Source organism: Ptychodera flava, chromosome 16 (assembly GCF_041260155.1).
Source record: "Ptychodera flava strain L36383 chromosome 16, AS_Pfla_20210202, whole genome shotgun sequence".
NCBI classification, from domain to species: domain Eukaryota; kingdom Metazoa; phylum Hemichordata; class Enteropneusta; family Ptychoderidae; genus Ptychodera; species Ptychodera flava.
Window position 1 is genome coordinate 878,552 of NC_091943.1, and position 24,202 is coordinate 902,753.

The window sequence follows — 24,202 nt, forward strand, 5'->3', positions numbered from 1 at the left end:
GTGATCAGTATAATTTGTGTGTATGAGATTATGAACATGGTGAAAGCAAAGTGAACCATTGCGTTGGTAAAGGTACAATACGCCTTGGGGATAATTTTTCGGATACTTGAAAATTTTTTACATCTGACCTTCTGCCAATGAGGGCTCATTCTGAAGTATATGGAGCAAAGGAAGTTGTCACCATCATGTTTTTCTGAAAGTCCAAAATTTTATTTTTCTCAATATAGTTTAACACTGGGTAACAGTAATTTCAAATTTCATATATCAGAAATGTTACACGCTGACCCCTGATTTCCATTCTCAGTTTGTGAAAGAAATTGGTTCAAACTCATGGAAACATCATGAATTGTGTCATGGTCTATTTATTAGCAGGGACGAAGGCTTTTTTCTGCTTAACAAATATGTTTCAAGGTCCTAACCAATATTACTTGCATTGTCTTGACGGTGACAGTGTATGTTTGGGAAATAAAACAGTATTGCAAACACAGAGAAACATTTTTCCAACCAACTGAACTCTTTTGTATTTACATCCGTTTGCCGCTATATTGACATGCAACTTCCTATACAGATTTAATTCTTTTCTGTTATCAGTACACTTAGTATTCTATAAGCAAGCATACTAACGAAAACATCATGCATTGGCAACCGCTTGTGCTCGATATAAATGTGAAATGCAGCCTGCACGGGTAAGAAAAAAAACGAAAGAAAATTATGCTACTGGTAAATACATCGAGGGCGCTGTTCAATAAAAATAAAGAAAATGGCGACGCACACATGTCAACGTGACAAGATGGGTTTTGAAAGTGATCTTGAGTTTTGTCCAACATGTGGTGCTATACTGCCCCTTCCAGGCAACGGGGATTACGTCTTGTGTGTAACGTGCAAATTTAAAGTCCACGTTACAGGTAGGTTGTAGGTGTCACATCATGCATGATATGTCGAGTCTCTGAGCATGGACCTTGGTAGCTGCACTGAGGCTGTAGCACATCAGTGAGTAAATGCTGTAGCTCCACGTTTTGCCTGGGTCGGACTGCACACCCAGACAAAATCTCGAGCTACAGCACTGCAGTAATACGGTAGTAACTGTACTGATGACATAATCAAAACCCTTCAGTGGTATGCAGCACACAAATCTACGACAATACTTAATCAGAGAGGTGTCACAAAGTGTGCGGTTCCCAGACACTTCGCACCAAAACCACTGCGCACCATACCATCTCGTCCCATACCATTTCGCACCAAAACCACTTCGCACCAAAACAACCTCGTACCAAAACCACTTCGCCCCAAAAGTCATGTCCCCCAAACCACTTAGCCCGAAACTTATCGCTAACTGGTAAAGCTGAAAATAACCACCTTCCTGTCATCCTGGGACTGAAATCTTGAAAGTGTACGCATTTCGCGAAATTTACATCGTGCAATTCCGCGCACGGCACCTGAGTTGTAGCATTTGCGTGTTTCTTTTTTCCTATCGTTTATGGTTTCATGCAACAATAAATGGTTCGTGGTAGCCAAAATGTCCTATACATCAATGCTTCCAAGTTGTAGGTAAAAACAACCTTATGATACGTCGTAACATCGTTGTTTCAGGACGAGTTAACGGTACTATACTTTGGGCGAAGTGGTTTTAGTACGATTTGGTACTTGGGGCGAAGTGGGGTTGGGCGAAGTAGTACTTGGGACGAGGTGGTTTTGGTACGAAATGGTTTTGGGACGAAGTTGTGTGGGGCGAACTGGTTTTGGTGCGAAGTGTCTGGACCCCAAGTGTGCTACCTCCTTGATTTAACCATGGAGCTAGCTACCGGCAAAAGAGCTCCATGATTTAATGAAGCATCTTCAGTATAATCACAGTCCCTCTATCCACCGGTCTGGAAACGTGGCTGGTTTCTTTGTGACACTCCGTGATATGAACCAACACACGATTCACACCTTAAACAAAGGACACTGACAATGTTCAACTGGCCGCTATATCGATGTCGCTACCCCACGATCCTATGACAGCCGCAATGTGATCGTTCAAAAACATGACGTTTGTGGGTTGTTATTTTCAGAATATCACAAAACATTACAACTTGTTCACTTTAGAAACACTAAACAATGGGTAACGTTGCCCCTCTAGATAAAGCTTGAAAGGGACCACACATTATGTTTGCATTATGATCACGATCGAAAAACAAAATGGCCATGCACTGTTCGCAAGTGTCATGGACTATTGCCCGAAATCAAGAAGACAGGCAAAATCAGCTGAATATTAACATCGACAGCTGAGTAGTTCATTACCAAACTTGTTGTGTTGACATGATAGCATTTTGTAAAAGGTATTTACTGTGCCTGAGCGCGAGCGTACGTATCGAGAGTTCACACAGCCACAGTTACTATGGAAAGAGGAAATCTAACCAATCACAGATTTTAAGCGGTTTGCCAAGTCCAGTCCCTCTAGTGGATAGAGGGACTGTGGCCATATTGACGCTACATGGGAAAATATAGGCCTATATGCGAAAAAAATCTACGTGCATTTCTGCAGTTGTCGTTCCTATTCTGCTCAGTTAACAGACATAATTTCACAGAATATTACACAGAAAACATATTTAGATCATATTTGGAGGCACTGTCTACTAGCATTGCAAGAGAAATGGACGACAAATTTTCCGGTGTGTTTCCAGCCGTGCCTGAGTGAGCGTACGTATCGAGAGTTCGCCATATTGACGCTGCATGGGAAAATGTGCGACCACACAACTAAAATCTACATGCATTTCTGCAGTTGTCTTTCCTATTCTGTTCAGTTAACAGGCATGATTTCACAGAATATTACACAGAAAACATATTTAGATCATATTTGGAGACACTGACTACTAGCATTGCAAGAGAAGGGGGACCACAAATTTTCCGGTGTGATTCCAGCCGTTGCTTGTGCTACGTACGTCAACACACTCGCAGCGGTCAACCCCAGAAATTATCGCACACTATCATCATTTACGATGGGATAAGGATCACACCGGTTTCAGGATATGATAATTTCTGTCTTCGTGTCGTAGATAGACGCAGAGATAGACGCAGAGAACACTTAATAGAGCCAAAAACAGCGAGAATTCGAGAAAAGCGTACACACAATCGGGGACTGTGGCATGCAGGACAAACCCAAGCTACGCATTATCACGTGACTGGCCCTCGTATCGCGGTTCGGCTGTGCGGTCTAGGTGATTGACACCTTTTACAATAGGCGTTTCCAGACCGGTGGATAGAGGGACTGTGGTATAATATCACTTCAAATTTACACTACATACAGTGAATAGACTTACACTACAGTTCAGTCTTCATTCCAGGATGTAAAAACAGGGGGCCACTCTGGGCCCCTACTCCTGTCCCAAGGGGGCATTTTAGAAAATCGGGTGCCATCACCATCACACATGTAAAACCCTTGAATTTTCTGCAGAAAATACTACCGGTATTGTCTATCAAGTCAAGAAGGAGAATACTAGAGATCAGGCCCCGTAACCAACCAAGCCTACTGCAAAGTTGTCCCCCATACGTACGCAACATGTCCAACAATGGCAACAGCAAACTAACCGTTTGGTTTGATTCAATTGTTTTCGTAACTTATGTGATGAATTATTGATATGTCGGACTTGGACAACTCTACAAATTGCTAAGGACTGTGATTTTGACTGTGGAAATGATCAAAGCTTAGCGTACCTGTAGGATTTCTCTCATATCGACAATTACTCATACACTGATACAGCACCAGAGAGTAATCCGTACCACCTAAATAAAGTAATCGATACATCAACTTTTACACATGACTTGTATGTATTAGCAAATTTACGATCATTTGTTCTGACCAAAGGGTTTTACACAACAGTGTTGTTCTATACATAGAACTGGCTACTCTGGAAAACAAGATATGTCCTACCTAAAATGTTACTCTTCAAATTAAAACGATCATCTGGCCCAGCGTGGATGCTTTCCTTGCAGTGTTCAACATTTCGTTTGTATGGATCGTAGTAGCTGCAATAATTGTAGCCCTTGGTTGGTGGGGATTGGGCTTCTGTCGTGCGGCTCGCGCCTTGCCCCAACCAGGGCTACAATTTCTTCCTATACCTGCTAGTGTAAAAGCTGCAGTGCGGATCTGCACTGCATGGTCAAGGCACACACGGGGCCGCATTATTAGAGAATCTCGCCTTACCGTGTGCAAATTTCACTATAATCCTGCTCCCGGATAATGTTAGAGCCCTTGTAACTCCTATCGATGGTCAACTTTACTCCTTGCAGCTGAAAAATGACAGTTTAATGACTCAGGCGCGAAGTCAATTCGAACTGGACCGCCGTCGTTGAACTCTGTACCCAGCCGACTTGTACCATTACATTTTAGGGGTGGCCGACAGGTGTGAGGGACTAATGAAAACGGTGGCACTAGCAGTACAGTAGCGCGCTAGTGGCAGTATAGTTGTTGTTATTTTAACGCTATCTTTTCGGAGGATTGAAAAAGGCCATAGGACTGTTTGCTCCTTTTCAATTACTGCTAGAATACCACTATCGCTGAAAGCAAAGAGAGACCAGTGACCATTGAAGAACTTGCCATCTTTATTTCCTGAGAAGTGAAAGAGATATTTACGCAATGCAAAGTCTGTCGTCTCGTCTTTGCCATTTTATACAGATGCTCTGACAACAAGAGGACACCGCAATATAATTATAAAATATCCAATCGATATTTACGGCTACTATACTATATGATATAGATCTCTAAGGCTATAAAATCTTCGATATATATCGGATATTTACCCGCCTAATTAACAAACTCTAGTATCATCTAGTAGCGAAGTTCGAGCCAGACTAGCGCTTGGCCAGAGCTGTAAAGTGGTGAAATGTCTGACAAATATTCGCGACTCTTTTAATCTTGAAACTTATAGTGGTACATTTTCCGACTGTTTCAAATGTGCTGAAATAGTTCCGATTCATAAGGGAGGCTCTAAAAGTGATGTTAACAACTATAGGCCTATCTCCCTTCTACCAGTTCTATCTAAAATACTAGAAAAACATGTTTATATTAGTTTTACAGTTTTATGCATTTAATCTTTTTTGTCACAACTCACAATCATCAGACAACATCACTCTTGTCACATTGCTTTAGTCAAGTTAACTGACCAGGGTCTATACTTTTACAGAATATAGATGAAGATAATTGTTTTTAGATATACTTAAAGATTTTTTTCATCGTTGATCATAACATTTTGCTGAGCGAACTTTCTGTGTACATGTTTTTCTGATTTGTCACTGAAGTGGTTTCGATCAGACCTTACAGGAAGAAGTCAATGTTAGCTATTTAGGTGTACACGCTCATGTTTTGTCGATGGTGCGGTGTATCTCACGAGTCCATTTTTGGTCCACTTCTGTTTTGATCATGTTATGTATGTCATTTTCCCCCACACTCATCATGACATGAGTTTAATTAGTCCGGAACATTCTCAACTTTGTGTAAAAATGGGAAGCTTTAAATAGATACTACTACTGTACTGTGACTACTACTACTTCGGTGCTTCAAATTTTATCAGATTTATTCAAAAACTGCTGAGGTCAATATCAAAGCATGTATGTAAAAATGCTGATTCAAGGCATTTGTTACAAAAGAAAGATGTATCCATGAAAAAGCACAGATGTGAAAATGCTGTAAAGAAATCCTCATACAACCCGGCCTACTTCATCATTAAGATGTATGTTGACAGACAAGAAAATGCCGAAATTTTAAATGATAAACACTGCATTATTGAAGTAGTCATGAGCAAACGGATGGAGGAAGTCCATCTGATTAAAATCAGGTGTAGACTACGGCGACGTCTTCTTATGCGTACGCGGTATTCTCTCCGAGTCGCTGTCGCCTCTCACTACGCGACAGCGAGAGAATACCGCGTACGCATAAGAAGACGTCGCCGTACTCTTCTTCTGATTTTAATCAGATTGGAGGAAGTCGCTCCTATATTAGGCTATTTCCATACTGAGTTCATCATGCACACTGTAAAGTTCACTATGGTTCGAAGCGAGACTACATAAATGTCCTGTGAGAAAATTAACCTGGAATGTAATCCGCGTTTGTGTAATGAGTTAAGAAATGCTACGACCATACAAAAACAGTAAAATACCTACGTGTTGTATACAAATAGCAAAGTATTTGGCAAAGCTGCACTATAAGTAACTATAAATAAATATCGGCGATTTCACAGACCCGGCGTGCCGTGGCACAAGGCTAGTCATTGTAGTATCGTCTAGAGTCCGGAAATTGCCGATAAATATTCTGTAAGTATAGGCGATTTCACAGACGCAGAGTGAGTCCAGTGTCGATCGGCGATTTCACAGTAATCCCGAAATCGTCGATATGTCAAACTTAGATACTAGATGGAAAATATCCGATTTTAAAAAAAAAATGTTCAAAGTCACGCCGTCATGGACAAGAATGCCGTTTTGGCACCCCACTTCACACATTGTGACCTTTTTAGTCGAACAGATTTTGCTTGGAACCACTCTTTCCACATTGAACAACAGCGGCATCTTGTAAATGTAGTTGTACCATGGAGGTGGATGGTTGAACTTAGTTGTGAAAGTTGAACTAGTTATGGAGTTTAACTTAGGCACACGCCTCTGAACAATGTGCATGGACACAAAGTTCTAACTGCTTCAAAGGACCCGTTCCCGTGTAGGATTTATTGAACTAGTACGTAACATATTAGAGAAAGTTGGGAAGATAGAGCACAGGATTTATTGAACTAATTAAAATGCGTAGTTGAACTTCGGCAAAAGTATCTCTCTTTATTCACCAAGAGTTATATATTGTCATGAAAATTACCTACCCCTTTCAATCCCATAAACTAGTCCTACGAGTATGGCAAGAGTGTCCGGCTTTGGCTCCGGAGGCAGAGAAGGGCTACCCATAAGCATGCTCATTCAGCTCCCTCACACCTGTCGGCCACCCCTAAAATGTAATGGTACAAGTCGGCTGGGTACAGAGTTCAACGACGGCGGTCCAGTTCGAATTGACTTCGCGCCTGAGTCATTAAACTGTCATTTTTCAGCTGCAAGGAGTAAAGTTGACCATCGATAGGAGTTACAGGGCTCTAACATTATCCGGGAGCAGGATTATAGTGAAATTTGCACACGGTAAGGCGAGATTCTCTAATAATGCGGCCCCGTGCGTGCCTTGACCATGCAGTGCAGATCCGCACTGCAGCTTTTACACTAGCAGGTATAGGAAGAAATTGTAGCCCTGGTTGGGGCAAGGCGCGAGCCGCACGACAGAAGCCCAATCCCCACCAACCAAGGGCTACAATTATTGCAGCTAGGATCGTAGACGTTGCAAACGCTTCAATTTAAGGGACTGTCCGATCATCTTTTGCTAAAACAGGGGTTCGTCAACTACAAATAAAATCCAAATGGCGACTAGCTTTTCGCCATTACGCAGTGGCCAGTGTCAATGTTTACATTCATCAGCCATGCTACATGCGCACAGCTCCAATACACCGTTGCCCCTACATCAGTCCTTTTTACCCAGCTTCCTATACACCACCATATATGCTGTAGTTGAGGTATTTAATTGCCAAGGTCGATGGGTAACTGAATTGTTTTACATGTCACACTATGACTAAAGTGATGACCTTTGGGGAGCCCATCTTCTCTGCGCGAATGTATGAACTACATGAACTCTGCGTGATCGACCCATTCATGTAATGTTGCGCCCTTTGTGGTGTATCAAACGTTGAAATGAGCCTGCGGCCGGGCCATTTGAGATTTTATGGCGCGAATTGCGCAATGACGCGTCCTAGAATTAACTCTGACAGTTACTAAACTTATTATGTACTGAGTCTTTTGAGATGTTTTCCCACAAATTGATACAGATTTTGATGGCATAACAACATACTCAGAAGTAAAATTTAACTCACCAGTACAGAGATCAACAGTCACAGAAGAAACAACAGACAGTTTACTGAAGGGGCCAAGGGTGAGTACATCAGACCCCAGAGGCAGACTCTGATATATATCTATATCCCTGGCTTTCCTCCATGCTATATACACACAAAGACTTGTTCATTCAATAGGATGTTGCACAAATTTCTCTTTCAACATTCATGTGATGCTCCCCTCTTGTTTGATTGTAATGTTGTACAAGTTTATCAAAAGAAAGTGTATTTTTAAAGTATTTCTGTCTCTATTCTGTGTCCTCGTCATAAGCTAAGCCACTACATAAGCTATTGAATGGCTCAGTTAACACCTCACCTGCTGCAGTATAGTCTTTGGGTAACAAAGTGGTTTATAAATTTGATGAATTCAACAGTGTGTATTTCACATTCCAGATTTTAACTTTATCATTTCAATCCACTCTGCAAAGCCAACTTTACATATACACTGAATGCCACTGTTATTGACCCTTCCAAGCATCAATTGTGATGACATGGGGAACACACTGTTATTAGTTTTATTACCTGATTTTCATTGTAGGTTGATCATAAATGCAGTCAGTGTGGCAATGACACCATGATATATCACACAAGACAGACCAGATCAGCTGATGAGGGACAGACTGTCTTCTACATGTGTCCAAAATGCAGGTTTGTGTCACCCTCAATAACTCATGGCAAATACTCCATCCCTGATACCCAGTTCATTAACCTCTATTCTCCGAGAGAAGCAATTGAGTTGAGCCAAAATAGGTGTGGAAACCTCAGAATGGCCTGTTATAAAACTTTGCCTTTGAAAGACAAACGCCATAAATCCAAAAATTGTCAGTTTAGTCTATATCTGTATTTTAACAACTGACACCGAAGTCACACGATGCAAAGGTATGTCACTGCCATTGATGTGTGTCAATAAATCCCATTTGATGACTATACTGTGTGCAGTGCCTCATTCACAAAATGCTGACACTGTGCTGTGAACACAAAATGTCTCTGCAGTCAAAACTAGGTCATCTAATATTTAAAACTTTATGGGCTAATATGATTCAAAGATTTTATCAGGGTTCTGCTCTGGCAAAATTGTAAATATTAGGTATTTAAGTATAATGCTGTGGTTCAAATGTTTCTATTTCCATTCCAGATTTCAGGAATCTGAATATTCATGAAAACAAGAGCTGTTGTCAGGGAAACAAGCTTATTTACACCGCATTGGAGTGGATGGAATTGACCAATCAGCTGTGACTGTCAAATATGATGCAATTTGTGATCTCTTTACCGTTCTGCCACTCACTGAAGGCACTGCATTTTGAGACTAGTCAAAACTTTCTCCATCAAAATGGGAAAGGTTTCTGAACAAGACCAGCCTCCTGTAAGACACTTCCTTATTTCCACACCAATGAATTAATTTTTTTGCTGGTCTATATTTCTGTATTTATCTACAAATAGAGAGATTTTGAATCAATAAATTCTGAGTCACGTTACCCGATGCCACATTTCTGCTCAGATCATGGTATTCATCAGCGTTGTTCCTTTTTGACCATTGAATGGACAGCTTTTTTTATGCATTTGTCAGCCTCATGTCAGAAGCAGTAACATAGCTGTATCGTAAATGTTGCTGTTGAATAAACGGATTCAAATCATATTTCAACTTTCATATCGCTGAAGGTTTTTCTTTGCAGTATTCTGAACGAGTGGTGTGTACACCTTTTCCATGCAACGTTCACTGCATCAAAAATAATTGCTTCATGGCAATAAATGTGAATATATTATGACTGAGATCAAGGATGCCTTCACCACATAGCAAGCTCCCCTCAGTAACACAGCTCACAGTCCCTCTTGCATAGGTGTAACATGGGGAAACTTTTGGGATCTGTCGGGGAGGTCTGTAGGTATTCATGTACCAAACATCTGTCAACGGCAAAAACGAGACCACCCATCTATGTATCACTGCAGTACTTTTGACTTGTTTGCCATCTGTATGTCATATTTTAACGAGATTGGCAACTTACACTGTCTGTTGCTGTTCCTCAGAGGGCAAGAGAAAAACTTTTGATGCGTTGTGTCCATCATACCTGTCAGGCAGGAGAACCAACTCTGAGGGCGCTGTTCATTCTGATACAAACTTGACAAAAAGCCTTCACTTTGATTTAACCACTGTCCCTCCACAAGGACCGTGGTTTAATATTCAACAGTGGGAAGACAAATTTAAATATATTTAAAAATTTGTAGATAAAAAGGATTCAATCAAGCTCACTTTCAAGAAGCAGAGTTGATGATCTGAACAGCAATATAAGAACACCAAGTTCTGTTCTGTTGGTCAACAATTGAGATCACTGTCCCTCTATGATGACGACAAGTACAGTAATTTCTTTGTGGAAATCAACCTGCAAGTTGTATTTCACAAAATATACACAGCAAAAGGTTTAGTTCAGACAACACAAGCACTACAGTAAGGTACACGATTACCGTGATAGTACTAGTTTTAAAAACAATGCATTAAGCTATTCAATTTTCTGTGGTTAAAGAAAATGGCCAGTTTTTTGGTACCAATACCAATTGTTGTCCAGAGAATCAAATTTTTAGTAATATCCATCACCTGGGTCTCAAATACATTCAAATATCTTCAAATTGTTACGTTTCACATGAAAAATTTGTTTTTATATAATACCAGCATTCAAGTAATGAGAACCAATAGCCTTGTTCACGGTTACAGGTTTGTTACTAAATATAGCTGTACGCGCGCGACATCGGACACGCAGCTTGAAATGCGGACAAATTTTATCAATGTTGCATGCGTGGCTGTTTTTGCAGCTTGTACTCTGAGTCGTGAATATGTTTTTTAGTATTCACTGTTACACTAGCAGTTGCCAACTGAGATGTATTTTCGTCGTTCTTGCATGCGTAATTTTCAAAAGCGTAATCTAAAAATGCGGACAAATATTTATTTTTGCATATTAATGAGAGAACAGTGACGTAAACTGTGAACGGCCCTATTAACAAATGATCTGAAACTCGTCATGTCACTTCAAGATTGTAGTCCAACAAAGTGGAAATTCTGATTGAAGTACTACTTAGGTCCAGGATAATGTTATGAAAACAAATATTGAAACTGAAAATTGACAACAAAACCTGGAATTCTTTTGAGTCAATTGAAAAATTGGCAATGAATCTGAAAGATGTTTAAATTTGCATTAATAATTCTTGTGGAAAAATGTTTGATAGATTTTACATTAAATCAATATTCATTAACAAACCTTTTGTTTCACAATGTCATTACCCGAGTTAGAATATTTGCAAGTGAATTGAACATCTACAAATTCCACAGAATCAATTATTGAGGCACAATTGAATTCATTTTATGACAAACTTACTCAACTATACACATGACAATATTTACATGGAAAAGTTGTACAATCATTTTTTTTTTTAATTTCAGACCAAGTCAATCAAACTAGTAGTTCTGTTGTAACATGTGCAGTGAATCGAAGTTTTGACACCTTGCAAATACAATATGTGCTTGTGAAATTTTCTAATTGCACACACACTGAAAGATAAGTGGACCGATGGAAAATCTCTATTACTGAATAGCAGAATCAGAGCATATGAGCAAAGACGTCTACAGAAAGCTACATCCAAAATTGTTACTAGCCATAAAGCTTTAGGACGAATCATAGCACTGTTTGCAGTGCCGTACAGATAATTTTAAAATAACAGTGACAAAATACGCTATCAAGGTCTATACAGAAAGCAAAGAAATCATATAATTTTTTTGTACCTATGAGTTTAAAAACACCGTGCAAGAGCTGTTTTTATTTCACAACTTGATATTGACACTTTTTTTTAAGTTTTATTAAGTAGTTTCTGATCCACTATGCATTCTTGCTACTGAGTTGACATTACGCAAAATGCCTGACAAAAAGTTGCAAATTTTTTACTTCACACACACATACACACGCACATACACACACATAAACACACATCATATAAATAAAAATAACAAAAAAATATACTTGGAGACGTGTCATCTGCTAAATCAATTGCATTTCTTGAACATCAAAAAATCAAAACTCTGCATTGACTTTCATCAATTTTGTGATAGGCTCAGTTGTGGATGCATTGAACATTTGTACATACATGTATCTCTTTGTACATATGTTTAAATTTTGAAAGCCTAGCATTCAGGTTGACTAATTTCGGAAATCTTGAGAGAAACAAGAACAAGCCATGGGGAAGATCACTAAGCAGAACACAAACAAGGCATTGGATTGGTTATTTGATAAGTCATATACATGTGAACAGCCAATTAAAGTCTGTCTTACTGATCGTGCTAAGTTGCTACGAAAATAATCAAATTGCTTTCACATGCTGCTCTGCTGCATGCCACTGCTAATGAAACGCTTGTGTCGTTTTTCTGTCTGATTTGACATAGTGGAAACAGAACTAAACATGACACTAAATTGCATTATACATGAAAAATATTTGGATAATGTAGTAGGCGTATAGTACTTCACTCTCTAACTGGGTGGCAACTTTACTGAAAGAGTAAAATTACAATAAGCTATAAGATGTCTTGCATAAATGCATTGGTAAGAAACACAGAGAAATCCTAGAACAGGAACTATTAAGATTCATTTTCTTATGCATGAAAATGGAAATATTCTTACTTTTGTGGCTCTTTCAAAGGTACAATAGCTGAAAATTTTGATATCATTTTCCATTATTTTTATTGTAAAAAACGTCCATTTTCTTGCTGTTCTTCCTACAGTATGATGCAATGTTATTGTTGATGAATGAATTCTAGTCTGGACCTAGAATTCAGTTTTCAACCATAACATCGGACAATAAAGATATACACACTGTCCTGACAAATTGAAAACTGTAGGCATTGTGACATGATTTGGAGCATGAAACAAAAATCTACATTTTACAAGTAGGTTACTAGTGGGTTAACAATGATGGAAAATGCACCAAAAATTACCATATTTTTTGGAGAATAAGCTTGATTTTACATTAGCTGCGCTATTTGTTATAGTTCCATGAAAGTTTTGATAAGCCGCAGGCGACACAGAAACTTTCTAAGTAAAGCAATACTCATCATGAGGAAAAGAGTACAGGATCTACTGTGATGCATTCTGTCACACAAAAGCTGAAATATTGTAAAAAACTTCTAAATTTTACACCTAATGTAAATGTTCAATAAAATAGCATTTATTTTTTAAGAAGAAAGGCTTATCACTATGATGCATCTTCAGGACCTAGATCTTGATTTGGAGGACTTTGGAAGTTTGGATTTGCCTTTTTCTTGTGTCCTCTGCAGTGATTGCAGTCGTCATCGCTGTCTTCTGATGAACTTTCTCCAAATGCTCTCGGTTTTTCATAGACACAGCAACCTGAGGGTGTTTGAAAGATAATATATATATTAATAACTAACTGGATACAATGTTGCCACGTTTGTAGAAAGAATGCAGGTAAGGAAATGAAGGACACTCACAGAACTTTGAGCACTGTAATTTTTCCACCAAAATATCAAGGCAACATCTTAACAATTTTTATGAATTTTTCTGTCATTTTTTTATAATTTTGGACCAAAAAGACATAACTTCTAAATATCTACAGTCTGTGACCAAATTTTGGGAAAAATCTGAAAAAACTTGATTGCCTTACATTCTATAAAGGCAACAAAAATCGACTTCAGCATTCAAGTCGATAATATTCACTATAAAAATTGAGTCTTCATTAGCAAGTGAACACAATACAAATTAATGGACTTTGAAAAAATAGACGCTACTAGTATAATGCAATGCTTCAAACAAAAGATTACTGCATTTCAATTAATCATCTGGTCACTTCTGAAAACACATGATTTGTCATCTATTCTTGAAAGTAAAGAAAAGTCAATGACCTGTACACTTTTTGATGCATGCATGAACGAACACAGTGACATAGAATCAAGGAATCTTTTGTTCTAAACTGTCACCATACTTCTGTTTTTAAAAAAAAAACCATGGAATTCTGGCGTGATCGACTAATTATTGAATCTTCTGGTGCAAAATATTACTTTGCTACTGGAAAAGCCACACAGAAAACATCATTGTAAAAAGCTGAGTAAACCGTGCAGAAATTTGTGCTTGGGACTTTGATACACTATGACTGACATGCGTTTTCACAAAAATTTGAATATTACAAGATTGTGGCAACGTCCTGGGTGTACAAGTTGGTCACAGTGGCGAGCAAGATTTCTCTGTGAATTCTCTTTTCCATTCTGTACATGGATGTAGAATCATTTTTCACAATGTCACTCCTTCCCATTTCAACATGGTAAGCAGTAACAGAGATTAAATTATGGCGCTAGATGGGTAGATGGCTGAATTCAATATTGGCACTTACTCGATGGATTATACTTACATTTTGATTTCTTTTTGTTCATATGTTCATTGTCAATTGTCCCTTCACCCCATTTCACTTCCTTGTTAGTCTTCGGTTTCCTGAGCTTCAGCGTAACATTGGGCTACACAATGAGAAACAACACACAGTATGATGAATATACCAGCATAACACTAGGCTACAGAAAGAGAAACGACACACAGTATGAACACACTACCTTCTTTATGGACTGCATATGTTTGCTGTCCACGGTTCTACAAGCAGAAGGGCTAACATCAGAGTTACCAATGAGTTGTAATACACATCTATATCAACAAGACAGAGTTATATCATCAAAACTGACTTTGGCGAGTAAAGTTTTAATCCTTAACCAAGCTCCTGCATACTTCGTCTAAGCCCCTAAGTTTACGGATTTCTAAAGAAAATGTCGGACTAAAACGGAAATCAGAATATAATGCTGTTGAGTACAAAAATCAAAGATCCCAACAGCTGTAAAATGTTGTGGACTGACAAATGTTGAATTTGCATCACCTGTGTGTATGTATACACATTTACTGATAGCAATGCACATGAAAAATTAGGAGAAATGTAATTTGTTGGACAAAGAGGACTGAGCCACTACACAGGAAATTGCTGTAGAGTACGTTGCAAAGCTACTGCATGTATGGCTATCTGACCTAGCAAATAATAAGAATGTAGAAGTGGTTAAGTGATCTTTTGGAAAGAAAGGTTCTCCTGCTTGTGGTAAGAGTCATAAATACGTCTCTTGTAGTAACTAGTATTCATTGTTACACTATCCGTCACCTAGTAAGTGGTATTTTCATCATTTTTGCACACGTAATTATCAAAACTTTAAAATTTAATCCAAAATCGTGAACAAAATATACTTTTACATATTAATGAGAGAACAATGACGTCAATTGTGAACAGCCTTTTCTATCATCATCAACGGAATATTCTAGCAAACGAGTAACTTAGTAATTACATCGGTCTTGGCATCGTCTAGGCAGAGACTGTAAAATATTATCTGCTTTCACAATAATCGTGGCCAGAGCAATGATTGTCTGTCTACTTCAAGGATATCCAAAGTGCCCAACTGCGTGATGCAAAAGCAAACACAATTTGACAAGAAATGGGGTTGAATAACGTGATGTAAACTATATGTAAACTATACTACCCCTAACTAAGGTTAAACATCTAGAAAACCCACGCCAGACGGGATGCAATAATAGTTACGTTGTGATATCTTTCTTTGCCATGAAGCACAGGCTGCAGGCGTTACTTGACCATTGAGGTGGAACGAGATAGTGAGACAAAGGGAAATTTCTAGAAATTTCCGGACAGGGAGGCGCTTTACTGTAATAGTTGAGAAATGTTCGATATGTTACTAGACAGCTCCCCAGGCTTAGGCGTGGATAGGCGTTCATGAAATCATGGATCATATATCGATGGATGGTCACGATGGATTTGACAATAAGCTCCGTATCGGCAACATACTTACCGCGTATTTCTCTAAGTGTTTGCCAACATAGGGTTGCGGGGTGGTTATTTGGAAATTCATGAACTGACAAGCAGACTGCATGGATGTAAAAAAATTTTTTACATCCATGATGACAGTGACCCTTGTCAAAGTGCTTGTCCTGTATGTGTGCTGTGGGTGGTTGAAGATCATGTGGATGACGTTGTACTTACCGATCGCGACTCGGTTACAGTTTTTGAAGTCGTTTTCGTTATAGTTGCCATTTCGAATTTTCCTCACACAAGATACAAAAGAACTGCTACAGAATTAATGTCATTCAGAAAGAAAAACCCATTGCTCTATAAGAAATCTCGTAGTTTCGTCATTTGTGTACACATACAATGGCTGTCATCGCTGCACACATGCGCATTGTTTCCACTTCCGTTTAGAATTTAACGGTGAGGGCGCTATGGAGCCTGGAAGTACGATACAAATATTTATTCAATCAGTAGCCTCTTTTTGAAAGGTGTAGTCCGACACTACAGCAATTTTTTAAGGGAAAACTTTATTCATTCATTTGTTTATGTATTTATTTCTTATGCTAAGCAAAATGGATAAATAATCTAAACATGCAAATTCACATTGGCAGACTAATGTTTCCATATCCCTTGGATAAATTATTTTTTTAATAATCAAGGTAACAAAAAATAATTCAACTGTGATGTGAATACAGGAAATAACAGTATCACCATGGTGATGCTAATTTCATTTCTCCCTTAGACCACACACTGCTCTTCCAGTCAGCAACTTATCATAACACTATAAATAGCTAGGTTCCTATGGTAACCATGATGTACACACATAAAATGTTTAATATTAAAACAGGCACAATGTCAGTAAAGTAAAGCGACAAAATTTTTCCTTAAAAACATTCTCCCCAGAGGCATTACACTTTCATTTTGTCTGTTTTATTGGTTCTGATGTGCAAAGGTTGGCAACAGTTTCGACATAGTGTGTTAGCACTTGCAAAATTCAAATTTGTGATTTCCAAAATGTAAGTTTTATCAGAAATTGTAACAGAGGAAGAAGTGAACATTCTTCTACAACAGTCAAGATAACTTCACAGCGATGGAGGCAACCCTGTTTCCTGGGTTCTGTTGTTCTTCATTCTGTTATTTACAGCTTTCAGGAGAAGGTTTGTGTCTTCCAACGGGAGGTCTCCGAAAGATCTTTGCCGTCCATAGTAGATACAGCAGCCTGGAATTTTATTAAAATTACAACAAAATGAACTGAATGTAGTATTTGTAAAAGACTGTCAGGCGGTGATAACCGTATATGCACCACAAAGTGAAAATTCAAAACATTTTTTCTTTATTTACACCAGCTGCAGCCTGTCTCAAAGATACTGATATTTTTCAGATTGGGAGTAAAGTCTAGGGTCATCATGAAGAGCACAGACTATTACACACATCAGTCTTCATGAAAATAAAATCATTTTACATTCGGCTTTCTTGTTAGTTGATGAATATGTAACTTTAACTTTAAAAACTGCAGCGGAGGATGAACAGTGCACTTTGAACATGGAGACATTCGCTTTAGTTGAAAAAGTTGTAATGCATACATTTATTTCAAACTCGTGATATTAATAGTACTTTAAGTTTTGTCCTCCACCTTTTGATCGTTCATACATATCTATTTATATTTTCTCTTTCATTTACTTATCTATTTGTCAAACTGGCTATTGTTGAGGTTTAAAACGACTGCAAGTACTTACTTTTCGACTTTTTCTTGTTCATATGTTCATTGTCCACTGTACCTTCATCCCATTTGACTTTCTTGTCCATTTTATGTCGGACAATCGGCTACAAGACAAAAAACATGTGTTGCAGCATAAAATTTTCATATTTTGAATGTTTGGGTGCGTTCTTTCTGCAGAAATGTGTTTTTATCTTAAGAATAAACGATAAGAAAAATGTGACAGCAATACTGACCAGCCCTGCCCGTGTGTGTTGTTCCGTTCTTGATTTCCCATTTACTGATGCCATGTTTTATTATCGTGTGCGACAGTACTTGCCACTGTGGGTCTTCTTCAAGAGCGCCCTCTCTGGTAAAAAGTAAGAAATATTGGAAGGAAAAAGACAATCCAAATGGCAGTAAGGATCTTCAAAAAGCAAGCCAAAACACTAGTAACACGACTTTTCAGATCGGTCTTTACACACAATCAATCAATACTGCCTGTAAATTAGCATATATACAATTTTCTTTCCACTAGGACGACCCGGACGGTGCCGTACGGCATACCCTGGTTCACGCCCACGCGAGTGTGGTACACGCAGTGCGCTGAGAAAAAATGGAACTCACCAAGCACCTGTGGTTACGACAATGGAACTTGAAGCGTTGATGAGACTTGACTTGAAATGTTCGCTATAGAAATCATAGACTTGAAGAATATGATGGAAAAACACGGACATTCACATGGCCTGTGCACTTCAATGTGCCAATTTAAGATGCGTCATGGCACTTCTGGTCTGCTGCCAACGTTCTGTCGTATCTGTATGACGTAACTATACCATTACTTACGTTTACAATGCTAGGGTGTTAAAACACTTTCCCTCTCAGTCAGTCACTTGCCAAGTGGTTCTACTTTTAGGTGTAATACAACTTCACTTTTGTTTCCGATAGATCCGCTCTCTTGTTAGATTTTGTCAGAACAAAACGAGTTGTTGTGGCTTACATGTAACTCTAACAGACGACAGGATGGCGTTAATATTCTTCAATGCACAAATTCTTGTGTCTCGTTGATTCAATACAACATGTACCGTCACTGATATGATCTCATCATGCGACCATCGATCAAGGCACTGTTTTTTTTAGCACAATAGTAATAGTTTTGCCCCTAGTAGATAGATGGCAGGAACAAACAGTTTGATGGGGGCGCTTCACAAATCGCTTTTTTAGTGCAAGACTTTGGTCATTTTGTGCAGACAAGGAGTTTTTTCTTCTAGTCTGTGCTTCACTCAGATTATCAACCCCAAAAGATGTAAATTAGAAAATGAACAATCCGGTGCGAAGCAATTGGGAATTTTCCTAAATACCTAGACAGGACATGCGCAACAGAATGACACAAATCAATAGTATTTGTACCGTCGTGTAACGATTCTTTGCCCTCATGCTACGGAGTACGGTAGATGATTTAGCATGGGGACATGTAGGCCTACACTGTACTTGTAAGCAGGTCCGACCTTTCGTCATTTTTTACTTTAATCAACGAACTTTGGGGGTTTTTTTGACCAGGAAATGAACGATGCGAATTTTTGAAAATGAAAGAGAACGACACACTTTGATAGATTAATTTCATGGTGATCGGTATCTCAATAACCTCACTATACCACAGAACCGATGAAAATATATCAAGGCAAATGCCTGTAGAATTGAGTAAGTGCAGCATATGTTTGTTATAAATGGAGCTTAGGCCTACACATTGCTGTTTGTTTTAACTAATACATAACCTGTCTGCAAATTGAATTTATTACATTTGATAAGTTTAAATGTTCGATCACGCAGAAAATTAATTTCTCTTTCTCTCATTATAACGACTTCAAATTTGAGGCGTAGCCTGTTTTTCTCTACAGTGGACAGAAATTTCCGGAAAAATTGTTTATATGGCCGATATAATAGTCACAACCTTATACAGGGACAGAGTCGGCCATTTTTCATGTATTTTGTTTGATGCAAGATACTTCTTATGTTACGTGCAGAGAAAACGAACAAAAGGGTGAACTCAGCAGTTTCCGTTTAAACAAAATTTATTACGAAAACAAACTAATTGCTAAGTTAGGGACAGAGTACAAGCTTTAAAAGTGTACAGACTACTTATCTCAGCTGGGACGGCAAAGCTCCAGTCTCAGAGTTGTAACAGTCAGTCGGATGAATGAACAGTCCTTTGGCTTGCAGGCTTGAAGCTGCACAAAGACCACAGTATAAATCCAGCGTTGACAGTGAAGGTCTTGAAAAGTCTTGAGAATGACTACTGCTGGAGTTTAGTAACAACAAGAGACACGATCCCAAAAGTCTGACTGGAAGCTGAGCACGTCCCTTTTATAAAGGCATATAAGAACAATCTAGAACTTTTATTGACATGCTAGTTACTGTTCTAAAATTATCTCTCTTACACAACTAATCAACTTTCCAGAACATTCCAAACATGACTAATTGAATTCAAGGTTGTGAGGTCATTAAGGGCAGTGACCTTGAGAATGTTCTAGACTAATTGAACTCAGGTCATGATGAGTGTGGGGGGAAATGACCTACATGACACACCCCCTCTTCAAAAAAGAAAATTTTTCAAAGAAAAATCTTTCTTTACAAGTAAATTTCTTGAAAGTGAAATAACAATAAACTCTAAATACGAGAGAGACAGTCTGCAATTAAATTGTCTCTGCCTTTGATATGTCTAATATCAAGATTAAACTCCTGTAACATTAAACTCCATCTTAGCAATCTCTGATTTTTGCCTTTAAATTTCTGCAGAAAAACAAGAGGGTTGTGATCAATATAAACCACTATTGGCTGATTTGAAGAAGTAACATAAACTTCAAAATGCTGTAAAGCTAATATCAAAGATAAACACTCTTTTTCAATTGTAGAGTAGTTTCTCTGGGATTTGTTAAATTTGCGTGAAAAATAGCAAACAGGATGATCTACACCATGACTATCCTCTTGCAATAAAACAGCACCAGCAGCCGTATCACTAGCATCTACAGCTAATTTGAATGGCAAAGTGAAATCTGGTGCAGACAACACTGGGGCACTTTGCAGTATGGCTTTAAGTGTATCAAATGCCTGTTGGCATTGCTCTGACCAAACAAACTTTACTTTCTTTTTAAGTAAGTTAGTCAAAGGCTCAGTAATTGCGGAGAAATTTGGACAGAATTTTCTGTAGTAACCAGCCATACCGAGAAAGCGCATCAGTTGTCGTTTGCAGTTTGGTATGGGAAAACTTGAAATGGCACTGATTTTGGCATCAACAGGTTTTACCTCACCCTGTCCTACAGTATGTCCGAGGTAAGTTACCCTCGCCCAACCAAACTCAGATTTGGCAAGGTTGACAGTCAACATTGCTTTGCTCAGTCTCTCAAAGAACTTCCGCATGAGCTTGATGTGTTCTCCCAGGTGTCACTATACAGGACGACGTCGTCAACGTAAGCTGCACATCCGTCTAGCCCAGATATGACGTCGTTGATCATCCGTTGGAACGTTGCCGGAGAGTTCTTCATTCCGAATGGCATCACCTTGTACTGGAACAATCCGTCTGGTGTAACAAAGGCGGATATTTCACGAGCACGAGCCGTCAGAGGGACTTGCCAAAATCCCTTCAGTAGGTCAAATTTCGTCACATACTTGGCTTTTCCCACTTGGTCGACGCAGTCATCAATCCTCGGGATTGGGAAAGTGTCTGTCTTTGTTAAAGTGTTGACCTTCCTAAAGTCTGTGCACATACGATAACTGTGATCTGATTGGGAACAAGTATGCACGGCGAACTCCAGTTACTTTTACTGGGTTCAATAAAGTCATTGTCCAGCAGGTATTTGACTTCTTCCTGGAGATATTTTGCTTTTGTTGGATTCAGTCTGTATGGATGTTGTTTTACAGGCTTACTGTCCCCAACATCAACGTCGTGGTAGATGACGTTTGTCCTCGTTGGAACATCTTGAAACAGGTGTTTATATTCATGGAGCAGTTCTTTCACCTGTTGTTGTTGTTCTGGCTGGAGGTGTGCCAACTTTGTAGACTCCAGCTTCTCCAGGATTTCTGAGTTCTGAAGCTTGACCGAGCCCAGCTTTGAGTTTAGAGTATTTTCACTCAAGTCAGTTTCAGTATCACTATCTTCATAATGGTTTGAACTGACTGCACTGACAGGCTGAGTTATAGTAGGATTATCCCTATCCAAATATGGCTTAAGCATATTTATGTGACATAGCTGTTTTTGTTTTCGCCTGTCAGGTGTTATTATGATGTAATTTAAATCACTCAATTTCTTATCAATTAGGTATGGCCCAAAGTAACGAGCATGGAGTGGTTTGCCAGGAATTGGAAGTAGAACAAGAACTTTTTGACCTGGTTCAAACTTCCGTTTTGAGGTGTTTTTATCATATTTGGTTTTCATTGACTGCTGAGATGACTCAAGATTTTCTCTGGCTAATTCACATGCTTTAGAGAGTTTTGTACGAAAATCTGACACATATTGCAAAATATTCAGACAATCATCATCGTCTGATAGGAATTTCTCTTTAACGAGCTTAAGTGGGCCACGGACTGTATGTCCAAATACAAGCTCAATGGGCTAAAACCAAGAGACTCTTGAATTGACTCTCTAACAGCAAAGAGCAAAAAATGAATTCCTTCATCCCACTGTTTCTCTGTGTCAAAACAGTAGGTCCTAATCATGTTTTTCAAAGTTTGATGAAATCGCTCAAGAGCACCCTGACTTTCTGGATGATAGGCGGATGACCTGTACTGTTTAATGCCTAGCTGATCCATTACTTGTTGAAAAATACCAGACATAAAGTTGGAGCCTTGATCGGACTGGACACATTTAGGGAGGCCAAATAAAGTGAAAAATTTGACTAAAGCTTTCACTATAGTCTTTGTCTTTATATTCTCAGTGGTATGGCTTCTGGGAACCGAGTTGATGTACACATTATTGTCAGCATGTACTCATTTCCTGATCTTGTTTTTGGTAGGGGCCCAACACAGTCTATTAGTATCCTACTAAATGGTTCTTGAAATGCAGGAATTGGCTGTAAAGGGGCCTTTGGAATGGTTTGATTCGGCTTTCCTACCATTTGACATGTGTGACAAGTTTTACAGAAATGTGCTACATCCTGCCTGAGATTAGGCCAATAAAAGTGACTGAGAATTTTATGATAAGTTTTCCTGACTCCTAAGTGACCACCCAGGGGTTTCATGGGCCAGGCGCAATATTTCAGCACGGTAGGGCTTTGGAACCACAATTTGATGTTTTATAGCCCAGTCGTCATCAACCATTTACGCATGAGAATACCAGATTTTGTATAATAGGAAACAGAGCTATCTGAAGTTTTACCTTCATCATCTACCCTGTCAAACAAAGACAAAACATCTGGGTCTTTGTGTTGTTCTGCAATGAGATTTGATCTAGAAAATGTCTGACTTTGGTCAGCAGAAGTTTTACTGGAAGTTTCAAATCCACGACGGATAACGGAATGCTCCGTGTCAAACACCTGACTGAGAAAGGTGTCATTTAAGACAACATCTGTGACGTCATTTTTGAGAACATTTTGATTCTCAGAAGTTTTCCTTGGACATGGCTCGAGTAATAGCACAAGATGGAAATAATTCAGGTATCTCTTGTTCAATTGGCTCTGGATTCTAATCTAAACTAGGTTTATCAGTCACAAGTGGATTAATAATGACCTCGTCCCCAGCAAGGTCGTTTCAAAGGAGCAGGTGAATCCCTTCAAAAGGCAAAAAGGCTTAGTACCCAAAGTCACAGGTCCAGAAACAAAGTCCGAAGACAAACAGACATTATGGAGAGGAACAGGAATGTAGTCATTACAATCTACCCCCTTAATAAGAACTTTAGAACCTGAAAATGACTTTTTAGAAAATTGCAGGGTATCTGCCAACAAAAGAGACTGGGACGCCCCAGTATCTCTTAAAATTTTGATAGCGGTAGCGGAAGACAAATCACTAGAAAGTGATACAAAACCATCGTGAATAAATGGTTCGAAAATATCCATAATGCTATCTTGAGAAGAATTGACCTTGACCTCATTAATTGGGGATAAGAGGGGTTTAACCTCAGAAAATGTGTTGCACACATTATTAGACTCTAATTGAGTTGATGAAGAAATAAAGCCGGTTGGCTTAGATCCACTTTGACCACTTTGACCTTCACGTTTTCTTTTCAATTTGAAACACTCTGACATTAAATGGCCGTCTTTCTTACAATAATTACAAGAAAGTGTACCGAACTGTTTGTCAGAAGGAGTTTGAGACTTGGGATCTGATGATGTGGGAGTGTTACTTGAACTCTGTGAACTGTTGTCATTTGATTTTCTACTGTCCTTTGAGAAATTCTTGGATGAAAAGGAGGAGTTAAATTTACCTGCATTGTTTCTGTATGAAAAGGACTGGGATGGTTTGCTGAGAAAGGAAGATTTGTGGGTCAATGAATAATCATCGGCCAAACGTGCAGCAACCTCCAATGTATCTGCCTTTTGTTCATTGATAAATGTCTTGATGTCACTCCGGATGCACCTTTTAAATTCCTCAATCAAAACAAGCTGTCGTAATTTGTCATAATTCTGACTGACCTTTTCCGAAGAACACCAACGATCAAACAGTTGTTCTTTTGTTCGAGCAAATTCAACATAAGTTT

At 38.8% G+C, this 24,202-nt stretch overlaps 3 protein-coding genes across 3 annotated transcripts; 1 reads left to right on the forward strand and 2 right to left on the reverse strand.

Annotated features, from left to right (window-relative positions):
• The first annotated feature begins 739 nt into the window (after window positions 1–739).
• On the forward strand, window positions 740–9,585 carry LOC139152455 (DNA-directed RNA polymerase I subunit RPA12-like). Its single transcript, XM_070725570.1, has 4 exons — window positions 740–905; window positions 7,881–7,984; window positions 8,482–8,591; window positions 9,079–9,585. Exons 1-4 carry the CDS (start codon window positions 761–763, stop codon window positions 9,101–9,103), a joined length of 384 nt encoding a protein of 127 aa, XP_070581671.1. The 5' UTR covers window positions 740–760; the 3' UTR covers window positions 9,104–9,585.
• Window positions 9,586–10,302: 717 nt separating this feature from the next.
• LOC139152457 (E3 ubiquitin-protein ligase PPP1R11-like) lies at window positions 10,303–16,217 on the reverse strand. Its single transcript, XM_070725574.1, has 3 exons — window positions 16,014–16,217; window positions 14,343–14,445; window positions 10,303–13,327 (listed from the first exon to the last, which is right to left on the reverse strand). The coding sequence occupies exons 1-3, from the start codon at window positions 16,062–16,064 to the stop codon at window positions 13,173–13,175; spliced, it is 309 nt and encodes a 102-aa protein (XP_070581675.1). The 5' UTR covers window positions 16,065–16,217; the 3' UTR covers window positions 10,303–13,172.
• Window positions 16,218–16,726: 509 nt separating this feature from the next.
• Window positions 16,727–18,292, reverse strand: LOC139152458 (E3 ubiquitin-protein ligase PPP1R11-like). Its single transcript, XM_070725575.1, has 4 exons — window positions 18,142–18,292; window positions 17,772–17,884; window positions 17,555–17,642; window positions 16,727–17,037 (listed from the first exon to the last, which is right to left on the reverse strand). Exons 2-4 carry the CDS (start codon window positions 17,823–17,825, stop codon window positions 16,901–16,903), a joined length of 279 nt encoding a protein of 92 aa, XP_070581676.1. The 5' UTR covers window positions 17,826–17,884; window positions 18,142–18,292; the 3' UTR covers window positions 16,727–16,900.
• Between the last annotated feature and the right edge of the window lie 5,910 nt (window positions 18,293–24,202).

Bases quoted from the DNA above. Each gene is read 5' to 3' on its own strand.
- LOC139152458 (XM_070725575.1), bottom strand. From the start codon at position 17,825: ATGGCATCAGTAAATGGGAAATCAAGAACGGAACAACACACACGGGCA. The intron at 17,643-17,771 runs GTCAGTATTGCT...TTTGTCTTGTAG, and splicing joins AACACACACGGGCAGGGCTG to CCGATTGTCCGACATAAAAT. The intron at 17,038-17,554 runs GTAAGTACTTGC...ATAAAATTCCAG, and splicing joins GAACAAGAAAAAGTCGAAAA to GCTGCTGTATCTACTATGGA.
- LOC139152457 (XM_070725574.1), bottom strand. From the start codon at position 16,064: ATGGCAACTATAACGAAAACGACTTCAAAAACTGTAACCGAGTCGCGA. The intron at 14,446-16,013 runs GTAAGTACAACG...CTCATTGTGTAG, and splicing joins CTGTAACCGAGTCGCGATCG to CCCAATGTTACGCTGAAGCT. The intron at 13,328-14,342 runs GTAAGTATAATC...AAACACCCTCAG, and splicing joins GAACAAAAAGAAATCAAAAT to GTTGCTGTGTCTATGAAAAA.
- LOC139152455 (XM_070725570.1), top strand. From the start codon at position 761: ATGGCGACGCACACATGTCAACGTGACAAGATGGGTTTTGAAAGTGAT. The intron at 7,985-8,481 runs GTGAGTACATCA...TTTTCATTGTAG, and splicing joins GTTTACTGAAGGGGCCAAGG to GTTGATCATAAATGCAGTCA. The intron at 8,592-9,078 runs GTTTGTGTCACC...TTTCCATTCCAG, and splicing joins TACATGTGTCCAAAATGCAG to ATTTCAGGAATCTGAATATT.